The sequence below is a fragment of the Mauremys reevesii genome, linkage group 1 (genome assembly GCF_016161935.1).
Source record: "Mauremys reevesii isolate NIE-2019 linkage group 1, ASM1616193v1, whole genome shotgun sequence".
Taxonomy (NCBI): Eukaryota; Metazoa; Chordata; order Testudines; family Geoemydidae; genus Mauremys; species Mauremys reevesii.
The window spans coordinates 113,432,300-113,445,489 of record NC_052623.1 but is presented as its reverse complement, the minus strand read 5'-3'; the positions used below and the strand labels follow the sequence as shown (position 1 = coordinate 113,445,489).

General features: G+C 48.2%; 1 protein-coding gene across 8 annotated transcripts in view; it reads right to left on the bottom strand.

Annotated features, from left to right (window-relative positions):
* The window catches only part of ATP11A (ATPase phospholipid transporting 11A), a 234,710-nt gene that overhangs the window by 35,238 nt on the left and 186,282 nt on the right, over positions 1–13,190 (bottom strand). For all 8 annotated transcript variants that reach the window (XR_005585383.1, XR_005585384.1, XM_039490954.1 and 5 more), the window contains 4 exons: positions 11,116–11,279; positions 10,731–10,802; positions 3,022–3,095; positions 2,630–2,733 (listed from right to left, as the gene is read on the bottom strand). Coding sequence is in view for 6 of the 8 variants with exons in the window: in XM_039490954.1 (XP_039346888.1) it covers positions 2,630–2,733; positions 3,022–3,095; positions 10,731–10,802; positions 11,116–11,279 (414 nt within the window). In the remaining 2 variants the exon portion in view is untranslated. The remainder of the gene's footprint in view (positions 1–2,629; positions 2,734–3,021; positions 3,096–10,730; positions 10,803–11,115; positions 11,280–13,190) is intronic.

Below are 13,190 nucleotides of genomic sequence, written 5' to 3'. Positions count from 1 at the left end.
ATAGTGCTATTTATGACAAACTATCATTGTAAGTTCCCTTTGTACTATTAAATAGTACCTTTAATGTAACCTGAACATTTAAAGGAATTTCCCATGAATCTAACTGACAAATAAATACAAACAAGTCTCTTACAGTTTGATGGGCATTACCGGACGATTCTGCTCTATAACATAACCTACCACTGTTACCATTTTGGCTTTATATATTTTAATCCATGAGTAGAATTTACTGAAACAGAAGGTAGGTAGCCTATGTATAAATCAGAAGGGCAATGTGCTCTTTTTTAATTATGACCATAAGGAGCCATGAGGAACAAAGCCAAGAATGTTTATTAATAAAGTGATTAACTCATCTGAGCCAGTGCTCAGAACCCAGTTGCCAAAGATGACTGAATTCAGTTTTTGAAGAGGAAACAACATTATTCCATTTTTGGAAGGGAACATATACATAAGAGGATGAAATTCCTCCCTGTGAAGATGATCAGAACAAGGCCAATGCATTACATGCCACATAACCCATGTACAGGTCTTGATGCTGGCTCTCTGCACAAAGGTGAATTTTACCTAAAAATGAACATAATGCATAAACAGAAGAAAATGAATTTTATTTTTTGCTTTGTTAGATCAACAGGACTGTCATGTTTGGACAGAAGAGCAAGTCAGTTAATTGGAAATGGAAGGACAGCAGGTCTTGCCCTTGGTGTTACTGTACTTTGCTTTAGTAAATCAGAAAATCCTAGCTCCTAATCTGAATGTTTTAGGCTAATCTTCCCCTGGCTAAAGCCTGGGCAGTTTGTGGCTGTAGCGCTTTGCCCATCAACTTAGATTATAAATTTGTACTGATCATAGAATCCTCTTTATTTTTTGTACTTTTGGTATTTAGCAATTAACAACTACAATCACCTCTCAATTTAGTTCTCCACTTTGAGATAGAACACATTAATAGACACTGCTTGAAGAAGTTAGCTTGAGATGAGGCTCTAATAATTTTACTCCTTCCAGTCACAACAATTTGGGCAACTAATTTTGTGATTATATTGATAATTGCTCTTGCTTCTTGTAAAAAGTGAATTCCATTTTCCCTAGCAGTATATTGTCCTGGACACAGAATCTGAAGTGTTATTTTAATGTTAGTCAGTAAAGTCTACATGACAAAATGAATAATATAGTTTTAGTAATCTTTCAAAAGAGAGGGAAAGGACCAGATCAATATTGAAAACATGATTCAATCTAACTGTTCCAGTTTAGTTGACTGCTAAGACTAGATTCTAGCAATGACCTTTCATGTTGGTTCAAACTTTTGTACTATGGACTATATTAGAATAAGGAAGCATTTTATTTCCCAGTTAAATGATGTTGTCAGAGGGAATATATTTTAAGTGGCATTTAATGTTATTATGGAAGATTAATCAAGCAAAATAAAGATAGACCAGCTCTCTACAAAGTTACTTATACACAATCCAAAAAGGACAATCATCAGGACATCTATGAGATACCTATCATTTATCATAGCATGTGAGCCAATTTGCTGCCTGTATGCTCTTGCAGAAGCTGCTATATTTAAGAATTTGGCATAAATGCAATTATCCAGGATGAAGAAATATTGAGGCTGAGGGTCTTGATTCTCTCTCAGACTCTGCCAGAATTTGGATGGATATAGTATATTAAATTGCTCTTTCAGTGTCATTAGCTTCTTCCACCTCCAAACAACCATCCTCTCACAGGGGAGAAAGCTATTTTATATAGTAAAGCTTAGTAATGTGCTCTGGGAAAGAGTTTTAAAGAGGAAATCCAGTTTTCCTCTAAAACAGCCGATAACATTGATGTACATTTCTTCACTTTCTGTAGTAATACCTGTTTTCAGTCTGAGTATTTGATGCCAATCGATGCTATCTTATTTTAAAAGAGATAATAATATTTCATTTAAATGGCTTTTGTTGTTTTTTTAATGGCATATGAGACAAGTATTTATAACTCCTAATCCTATCTTTCAAGTAACCAAGTTAGATATTTTCCCCAAAGGAATCAAGCAAGCTCATACTTCCTTTTTAGTGAGCAAAAAATGTATGTTGTTGTATTGCTTCCTCATAACAAGAACATTTACAGCTAAATTATGTTCTAATGGTTTCTCTCTCAGGAGATCTTGTGAAGTAATCTAAAGCCAGTAAAACTATCAGATGCCAAGGCTGGAGACTGAAAGTGGGGGTGGGATTTTCAATAGGAGTTTTACCACTGACTTCAATGGGGAAGAGTTAGGCCAAAGCTCAGCACTTTTTAAAAACCTCACCGTACACTGCTAATTAACTAGTTCTAGATAACTACTAGTTAGATTAGCTTCACCACATAATTAGCTTGTAAACATCCTTCAGAATAGGGGTTCTTAGTGTTTATTAGGCATTGGGGCAAAATCACCTCTCAGAGGAAAGGGGGCAGAGGAGAGAGGGGGCTCACTTTTGTCGGCAGCTACTGCTACAGGGGCTATGATGAAGAGTAATCCTTGCACTCAGAAGGGCAGAAGGACTGTAGCTGCGTCCAGGTCTGGCACAGCGGTGGAGGCTCCCTTGAACCCTCCTCCCCATTTTGCTACACAACGCAGGACCAGGAAATACCATTTAATATTTAATCTTACCACTGCATTGCGCTCAACTCTTGATCGTATTTGGTCTATTTTGCCTTCTGTAACTCTAGGAAATATAGACGAATCTGCTCCCTTACAAAAGAGAAAAATTTCACCTAAAAGAGACAAAATACAAAGTTTAAAATGGTTACAATTTATTTTCTCAATTTTTTTAAAAAACAGGTTAAATATCTTTAAAGACAGTTTCTTCAGACATACATTGTTCTGAGAGTGCTAATTACCATCTTAAAATTCCAAAGCATCACTGAAAGAGCAGAAAAGAGCAAAGCATAAAGAAAAGAACACTCTGGTGAGAACCAGTTGAATTCAAAATCAAGACAAAGATCACAAACCACTAACCCCCCTCCCAAAAGCAAACCAAATTCAGGATATGATATTTTTACCTGCCACTGATCGGACAATCACACTCATTCGCCTCCTTACAGAATCAAAACTCAACATCTCTAACAATTCAAACCTGAAAGAGAGGGAAAAGACGGTTACTCACCGTAGTAACTGTTGTTCTTCGAGATGTGTTGCTCCTATCCATTCCAGTTAGGTGTGCACGCCGCGCGTGCACGGCATCTCGGAACTTTTTTACCCTAGCAACACCGGCGGGCCAGCTGGCGCCCCCTGGAGTGGCGCCGCTATGGCGCGAGTTATATACCCCAGCCGGCCCGTCCGCTCCTCAGTTCCTTCTTGCCGGCTACTCCGACAGTGGGGAAGGAGGGCGGGTCTGGAATGGATAGGAGCAACACATCTCGAAGAACAACAGTTACTACGGTGAGTAACCGTCTTTTCTTCTTCGAGTGATTGCTCCTATGCATTCCAGTTAGGTGAATCCCAAGCCTTACCTAGGCGGTGGGGTCGGAGTGAGACGTGGCGGAGTGTAATACCGCGGAGCCGAAGGCTGCGTCGTCTCGAGACTGTTGCACCAACGCGTAGTGGGAGGCGAAGGTGTGGACCGAAGACCAGGTGGCCGCTCGACAGATGTCCTGGATCGGAACATTGGCCAGGAAGGCAGCAGATGAGGCGTGCGCCCTCGTCGAGTGTGCAGTGAGGCGGCATGGCAGTATGCGAGCCAGCTCGTAGCAGGTCCGTATACACGCAGTGACCCAGGAGGAAATCCGCTGGGAGGATATCGGCTCTCCTTTCATGCGGTCAGCAACCACTACGAACAGCTGGGGCGAACGCCGGAAGGGCTTAGTCCGCTCGATGTAGAAAGCGAGCGCCCTGCGGACGTCGAGGGTATGCAGCTGCTGTTCCCGAGGCGAGGCATGTGGCTTCGGGAAGAACACCGGGAGGAAGATCTCCTGGTTGAGATGGAAAGCTGACACTACCTTCGGGAGGAAGGCCGGATGAGGGCGAAGCTGCACCTTGTCCCCATGGAAGACAGTGTACGGCGGGTTAACCGTCAGAGCGCGGAGCTCAGAAACTCGTCTCGCTGATGTAATGGCGACGAGGAAGGCCGTCTTCCAAGAGAGGTAGAGCAGGCTAAGCACATGGCTAAGGGCTCGAACGGAGGACCCATCAGCTTGGCCAACACGAGGTTCAAGTCCCAGGTCGGGGCAGGACGCCGCACCGGCGGGTACAAGCGGTCCAGGCCCTTGAGGAAGCGGAAAACCATCTGGTTTGAGAAGATGGACCGACCTTCCACGGACGGACGAAAGGCGGATACTGCTGCCAGGTGAACTCTCAAGGAGGAGACCGCAAGACCTTGCTCCTTAAGGTGCCAGAGGTAGTCCAGGATGGTAGGGACCGGGACCAGGAATGGATTAAGACCTCGATGATCACACCAGAGTGCAAATCTCTTCCACTTCACTAGGTAAGTGGAGCGAGTGGAAGGCTTTCTGCTCTCAAGCAGGACTTGCTGAACCGCTGTAGAACAGCCCCTCTCCGCGTGGGTCAACCACTCAGGTACCAAGCTGTAAGATGGAGGGACTGCAGGTTCGGATGGCGGAGTCTGCCGAAGTCCTCGGTGATGAGGTCCGGCCACAATGGAAGGGGAATGGGTTCCCGAACGGAGAGCTCGAACAGCAGGGTGTACCAGTGCTGCCTGGGCCAGGCCGGCGCTACGAGTATGATATGGGCTCTGTCCCTCCGAAGCTTCAGGAGCACTCGGTGCACGAGCGGGAACGGAGGGAAGGCGTAGAGGAGGCGATCCGTCCAGGGGTAAAGGAAGGCGTCCGACAGGGAGCCTGGCGAGCGACCCTGGTATGAGCAAAACCGGTGGCACTTCCTGTTCCCCCTGGAGGCAAATAGGTCTATTTGGGGAAACCCCCACCTCCGGAAGATTGTGTGGACGACATCTGGACGGAGGGACCACTCGTGGGAGAGGAACGACCTGCTGAGATGGTCGGCCAGTGTGTTCTGCACTCCCGGAAGAAAGGATGCTTCCAGGTGAATTGAGTGGGTTACGCAGAAATCCCACAGGAGCATCGCTTCCTTGCAGAGCGGGGAGAAGCGAGCTCCGCCCTGCTTGTTCACGTAGAACATTGCGGTGGTGTTGTCCGTGAATACTGTCACACAGCGGTGTTGCAGGTGGGTGCAGAAGGTGCGACAGGCCAGGCGGATCGCGCGTAGCTCGCGGACATTGATGTGCAGGGCGAGCTCCTGGGGCGACCACAGGCCTTGGGTGTGGAGGTCGCCCAGGTGAGCTCCCCAACCGAGTGCTGAGGCATCCGTGGTCAGAGTGGCCGATGGAGGAGGAGGGCGGAATGGGACTCCGGCACACACGACCTCCGGGTTGAGCCACCAGTTGAGGGACTCGAGGGTCGGCCTGGTGACCGTGACCACCATGTCGATGGGGTCCCGATGCGGTCGATACACCGACGCCAGCCAAGACTGGAACGGACGGAGGCGGAGCCGTGCGTACGCGGTGACATACGTGCACGAAGCCATGTGGCCCAGGAAGCGGAGACAGGAGCGCACCGTCGTGGTCGGGAAGGTGACGAGGTCCCGGATGATGGAGACCATCGTCTGGTGTCGAGCGCGAGGGAGACAGGCCCTGGCCACTGTGGAGTCGAGGACCGCTCCGATGAACTCCACTCGCTGTGCCGGGATCAAAGTGGACTTCTCGGCGTTGATGAGAAGACCGAGTCGCTGAAAGAGAGACAGGATTTCTGTCATCTGGTCCCTCACGAGTTGTCGGGACTGACCTCGAACCAGCCAGTCGTCGAGATACGGGTAGACGTGTATCTGACGACGTCGGAGGGCTGCGGCAACTACCGCCATGCATTTGGTAAATACCCTCGGGGCGGTGGAGAGTCCGAACGGCAACACGGCGAACTGGTAGTGGGTGTTGTTGACCACAAACCGGAGGTAACGACGATGGGGAGGATAGATTGCGACATGGAAGTAGGCGTCCTTCATGTCGAGGGCGGCAAACCAATCTCCCGGATCCAGAGAGGGAATGATGGTCCCCAAGGTGACCATGCGAAACTTGGGCTTGAGCAGGTACTTGTTCAGCTCGCGAAGGTCCAGGATAGGACGTAGCCCGCCTTTCGCTTTGGGGATGAGAAAATAACGGGAGTAGAATCCCCTGCCCCGCCTGTCTTGAGGCACTGCTTCTATGGCACCCACGCTCAACAGAGTCTGGACCTCTTGTAAGAGGACTTGCTCGTGAGAGGGGTCCCTGAAGAGGGACAGGGAGGGTGGGTGGGAAGGAGGGGGCGAAACAAATTGCAGGCGGTATCCCGACTGGACCGTTTGAAGCACCCAGTTGTCTGTTGTTAACTGGGACCACGCCGAAAAGAAATGGGAAAGGCGGTTGTAAAATAACGGGGAAGGATCCGGTAGGGAGAGAGATGGGCCGTCCTCGAGCGTCCCATCAAAAGGCCTGCTTAGCCCCCTGAGGGGCCTTGGAAGCGGCCTGGCCCTGGTTGCGGCGGTTGCCGGAAGGACGACGGCGATTTTGGGCCGGTCGCCGGCTATTGTATGGCCAATATCGTGACTGATAGACGGGTGGGGAGGGCTGCTGACGGAAGGACCTGCGCTGCATCGCCGGCGTGTGCATGCCGAGAGTACGTATTGCAATACGGCCGTCCTTCAGAGTCTGGATTCGAGAATCCGTCTTTTCGGAAAAAAGACCCTTTGTGTCAAAGGGCAGGTCCTGCAGCGTGTATTGGACCTCCGGCGGCAGGGTGGAAGACTGCAGCCAGGCGATGCGCCGCATCGTCACGCCGGAGGCTAAGGTCCTAGCACCTGAGTCCGCAGCGTCGAGGGCGGCCGTGATGGAGGACCTAGATGACCTCCTTCCCTCTTCCAACATCGCCGCGAACTCTTGGCGGGAGGCTGTTGGCAGGAGCTCCGTAAATTTCGCCAGGGACGTCATGATATCGAAGACGTACCTGGCGAGGAGGACCATCTGATTGGCTATACGCATTTGCAGACCGCCAGCGGAATAGACCTTTCGGCCTAGCAGGTCCATATGCCGCGCGTCCTTCGATTTGGGTGCAGGGGCCGGTTGGCCGTGCCGCTCTCTATCGTTAACCGATTGGACTACCAGCGAGTCCGGGGTCGGGTGAGTATACAGATACTCATAGCCCGTGGGAGGGACAGAGTATTTGCGTTCAACCCCACGGGCCGTAGGAGGGACGGACACAGGCGTCTGCCAGAGTGTGGTGGCATTCTTTTGAACTGTCCGCATGAAAGGCAGTGCGACGCGCACTGGAACCTCTGCCCCAACTACATTTGTGATGGGGTCCTCGTCCTCCTGTACCTCCGCTATCGGCAGAGCCATAGCCGTCGCCACGCGGCGAAGGAGGTCTTGGTGCGCTTTTAAGTCTATGGGCGGAGGCTCCTTCGTCGACGCTCCGGCCACCGCTTCGTCAGGCGAGGACGAGGAGGACAAGCCCTGGATGACCGCCTCCGAAGAGGGATCCGCCGCGTGCTCGTCGGGGGGGTCAGGCTGCGCGTGTCTCTGGGGTTCAGGCGGTATAGAATCCGCGGCTGGCGGTGAAGGGGCCGGTCGGCTGATTGTCGCCTCTGGTACCCTGCGCTCGGACGCGAGGGGTCTCGGGGGGAAGGGCACCCCCTGAGCCTCATACTGGGCCCAGGGAACCCAGAAGCCCCACGGCTGTGCCCCTTGAGGATGGCCCTGCGGGGTGGGCGGCAGGTGTCCGTAGCCCTCCGTCCCAGAAGCAACCGACGCGGGGCGGGATGGCCATGGAGGTACCGAGGCGCTGACGGAATGTGCTGCGGAGTGAGGCAGTCCGTCCCCGGATGGCAGCGAAGAGCGATGCTGGTCCGCTCGGTACCGGGATGGCGACCGGGAGTGACGTCCGTCACGGTGCCGGGAGCTCGACCTGGATTGAGACCTCCGGTGCCGGGAGCGCCCGCGCGAGTCACGGTGCCGGGACGGAGACCTCCGGCGGTGCCGATGTGATGGCGACCTGGACCTCGTGCGACGCCGGGAGTACGACCGGTACCGCGATGACGAGCGGTACCGGAACTGCGACCGATGTCTCGACGGCGATGGGTACCGCGATGGCGAGCGGTGCCGAGATCGCGAGCGACGGGACGGAGACCTGCCATAGGACCGGGAACGAGACCGGGACCGGGTGTGCCGTCCATGTCGCCTGTCCAGAGACGGTGGCCGGGTCATTCTGGCCGGCTTTCCCACCGACACGACAGCCCGCACCGGCGGCGCCGGGGGCCGGAGGCTCGGTGCCTCTATGAGCTGAATCAGCTCACGCGCGGAAGAGAATGTCTCCGGCGTTGACGGCAGCCGGGGCTCAACCACGGACGGTACCGGGGAGCGTGGCGGCGCCGGACTCGACGGGCCTGGCGGCCCCGGAGTCAAAGGTCCGGTGCACGACTTATGCACGGTCACCGCGGGGGCTGCAGGTGGTGCAACCACTTTCGCCGAGTCCTCAGCGCGAGCCTGCGCAAGCGCCTTCGCAAGCTTATGTTTCTTTGAAGGTGCCGGGACTTCGTAGCCGCTTTCTGAGGCTGTGGTGCCGCGGAGCCGGAGCGGCTCGGTGCCGCCGGTGCGCTCTGTACCGAGGAAGCTCGCGGTGCCGGCGCGGACGGTGCCGGGGGCTGGAGCGACGCTTCCATCAGGAGCTGCTTTAAGCGGATATCCCGCTCTTTTCGAGTTCGCGGTTTAAATGTAGAACAGAGCGAACACTTATCTGTTCTATGCCCTTCGCCCAGGCAATGGAGGCAGGCGTCGTGCGGGTCTCCGACGGGCATAGGCCTCTGGCACGCAGCGCAGGGCTTAAAGCCCGGTGCTTTGGGCATGAGCCCGCACCGGGTAAGGCAAAGGGGGAAACCCCCCCTTTTACCTTATCTACACACTAACTATCTAACTAACAAACTGTAAAAACTAATCACTAAACTAACTATGTACAAACAAGAAGCGAGAGCTAGGGTTGTGGAGGACAGAGAGCAGTCCACAGTTCCAACTGGCCGTCACGGGCGGTAAGAAGGAACTGAGGAGCGGACGGGCCGGCTGGGGTATATAACTCGCGCCATAGCGGCGCCACTCCAGGGGGCGCCAGCCGGCCCGCCGGTGTTGCTAGGGTAAAAAAGTTCCGAGATGCTGTGCACGCACGGCGCGCACACCTAACTGGAATGCATAGGAGCAATCACTCGAAGAAGAAAAAAAATGTTTTGAAGTAAGCCTGTTTTTTCACATAGCTAAGCTGATCCTAGGTAATAATTTGTAAGTTCTGCCACATGGAACAAAGTAAGATGCAGTCAGTTAAGGAAAAATGGGTGAGCCCCTTGGCAACTAGACCAGGAGTTTTGGCTGGATAATGACTGCATGATGGAGTCCAGTATCCAGTCACTGACAGCAGCCAGTACCAGAGGAAGATGAAAGAAACCCTGTAACACAGGGATATGGAATATACTACTCACAGGGAAAGTTTCCTTCTAGTCCCCAATAGCTAGGGGTTGTCTTATGCCTTGAAGTATGAGGGTTTATATCCATCAGATGTTTTAGGAGTTTTAAAATTTATTATAACACTGAATATTCTTGTTTTCCCCAAAGGGAAATGACACTCCTACCCCTAATAAATCCCCACTCAACACCAATATTCCCCTCGACCCAATGATTCCCCTTTACCTTCTCCATACCATTCATTTAATGTATTTTATCAGGTCCCTTCTTACTATTTTTTTTTTTATAAAGTAAAGAGTCCCAATTTTTTTTTCAATATAAACATATCTTTAACCCAAGTTCTAATCTCTGAAAGGCCCTTCTCCGTAAATATTTTACTCAAGAAAAATGCTCTAATCATTAGACAGACCACATCATATTGTTTTCACTTGTTTAATCAGAGAATTTACTCAGCTCTATGTTATTACAGTCTGGACTTTAAAAAAAATAATCTACATAAGGTCACAATTCTACTTTTGTTTGAAGTCAATGGTACAAATCTAGCAGGAAATTGAATCAGGCTTATGATTGCAAAATGCAATGAAAATTGGAGTAAGTTCCAAGTATTTTTTAGTACTTCCATACTTCAACTGCCAAATTTGCTTATGAATTTAGCTATAAATATCAGAGTCCTATATTACTTAACAGGAATGAAACCAATGGGGTACTATACAAATATAGAGTAACATTTTCAAAAGCTCTTAAATCCCACAGAAAGTTAATAGGATGTAAGTGCTTTTGAAAATTTTACTCAAAAAAAGGTTCTACAGAATTTACTCTATAGTCCCAGAGAATTTAACAAAGTAGAGTATCCTTTCTGTAAATTACTTGAACCATCTATATGATTTTCCAACAGGGATATAATTCTCCATTAAACTAAATAGGATTGTTTAAAAAAATATAGAAACAGATGAAGCCATATTAATTTTCTATACCACAGAAACACCATTTTGCCTTGGACTATCTTGTTATACTTTTGCTGTTTTCCCATTTTTCCCATTACATAGTTTCTCAAACTGTCAGAGTAAGTGAAAACAGAAAACGAGAATTTCTGTAAATTATAACTATCAGTAAAGCATTAACCTTCTTCAACTAAGTGGTTTATTATTTCTCACAGTTTTTGGTTTACAAATGAATATACTTAAGGAAAGAAAAAATTGCTGTATACTCTATTGATAAAATTCATTTCCTCAGTCCCAACCAGTTCACATTTCCACAACCACTCACCTCTCAATATCATTTTTTGGATTTAAAATTTCCATAAAGTTGTCCTTCAGCCTTAAATATGTGTAACCAAGCCTGAAAATTTAAATGCAAATTCAGACAAGAAGAGATTACAAGTAATACATTTATAATTACGCAGCTTAGCATGTTGTAAGTACTTAAGAATTAACTTTAGCTTCTGAAATAGAAATATCCTGTTTTGATTTCATTCATGGCTAAGGATTACTACTGTATGCTGAGAAGATAGTAAACATCACGTTTATATGATTCTGTAAATTTGCCTATTAATAATATTTCTCTGCTGAAATATATTTTCAGCTTCAATTAACTGAATATCCATATTCAAAATTATTTTAGAGACCTAAAAACTATCAAATTACACACATACCTCTGTATTCCTTCAACTAAAGCTACTTCATCAGGTGATGATGATATATACACACAAGATCTTCCGGACAATTGGGCTTTCTTTAATCCATCTATATTGTCATCCTCTTTCACTTGAACAGTGTGACAAAGACAAAGAGCCCGAAAAAATAGCTCCTCTCTCTCCTAATAAATAAAAAGGAAAGTATTGTCATTATATAGTATTACTCTGAAAAGGGATAAGAAAAATGAAAACAAAAACAAAAGAAAACCCAATCTTCCTTCTAAATTATTCTGTTTTGTAGGAGATTGGAACCACTTATTTGATTTGGGCTTGTACCTAAAACCAATTATGAATATTTTTGATAGGTAATACAGTCTCACATGGCGGCTAATTCTTTACTGGGAATTGGAAGCTAGCCCTACCTGTGACTAATCAAGCTTCCTCCTAAATGATGTCATAAAGCCAGGATCAGGTGACAGCTTGAAGATTACCTGGTCCTCCTAAAAGCCAGCAAGCAGCTCAGGAGAGCAGCAGGGAGTAAGGCAATTCCTGTAAGAATCCTTGGATCAAGGGAAATGGCTCATTTCATATGCAACTCTCAGACAGAAGTGTAATCTTAAAAGGAGCAGGATGAATAGGTGCAGGTTGTAGGAAGGTTCCTGCAGGAGTCTCTGGGACAGGGGAAGGAACACAGATTATATATGATTCTCAGGGTAATGGCCTGCAGGCAGCAAGCTAAAGGTAAGGGGAGTAGAGAGAGGCTCGCCCTGATTCTCAGGCAGATGCCTGTGGAATATAATCCTGTAGGGAGTAGACAGGCTCTTGCAGAAGGCCCTGGGTTACAGAGAAAGGACATGAGTGACATGATAAACTTTCTCTCAGCACCCAGGTCTTTCTGAGGGGTGAGTTTCTGACTGTTCTGTTGCAACTCTGACAGGTGTTTACTGCACAATAGCAGAGCATGTTTTTAGGGGCCTTAAATCCAAGCTGAGAGCCAGAAAAGCATTGGGTCTGGACCTTTGATGTTGTCAGATGGGTGTGTGGACTTCAGTGTCCTGCATAGCTTGAAACAGCCCCTTTCTGGTTGCTCATACAAAGGATGCTTTGGTAGGGGATTTTGGGAGCTGGGTCTAAACCTTTAAAGCCAGTTGCAGGGATTGACTAAAGACAGCCTCTCTTTATGTATCTCAGGCCTCTCTGAGAGCAGCTTGGAAATCACACCAAAGAGGTAACTGCTAGTTCCTGGGCAGTTGGTTGGGGTTCTGTTTTATCCCAATGAAGGTTGCTAAATTAAGCCAAAGAAGAATTGCAGCCTGTGCTCTAATCACACTTTGGCGTCTGTCTCTCTTTCCTGCAAAGCAAAAACTGCAACTGTGCAGAGAATTGAGTCGCCCAGAAAAAAGCATCACAACCAACAGTGAGGTCACAACTTCAAGGATAGAAAACCTCTAGGCTACAGAATTACAGCAAATAAAACTTAAAAAGGCACCATTTTGCACTACTTTAAATTTATGAAGGCTATATAATATGCTTTTAGCACCCATTTTTCCCTTTTGTCATAGTTTTTGTCTTCTACTATCATGACTGATTTCTACTTTAATCAGTCAACTAACTTATTATAGATGTTTAGCTATTAACTTGGTAAAGTTTCATATTTTAGTTTTCATTTAATGATATTTTACAATTTTATAAAGTGGATTCTCTTAGACATTTCTTGGTAAGCAAATAAATCCCTTAGGGCTTGTCTACATTTACATTTTATAGTCCTTTACCTTGCTGGCTCGGGGGGTGAAAAATCACCCCCCCTTAGCACAGCAAGTCTGAGCGCTTTAAAGCGCTAGTGTAGACAGGCTCCGAGTGCTGGGAGACACACTCCCAGCACTCGAAGCTAATCCCCTCATGGGGGTGGATTACCAGGAGCGCTGAGAGATCTCTCTCCTAGTGCTCACGCGCAACCACACTCGCACTTTAAAATGCTGCCGGGGGAGTGTTCCCCCGGCAGTGCTTTGAAGTTTCCAGTTTCCTTAGACTAAACTACAAGAGGAAAATATTTATGCTGTGATACAATTCCACCAGAAACCCACTTAGTTTAC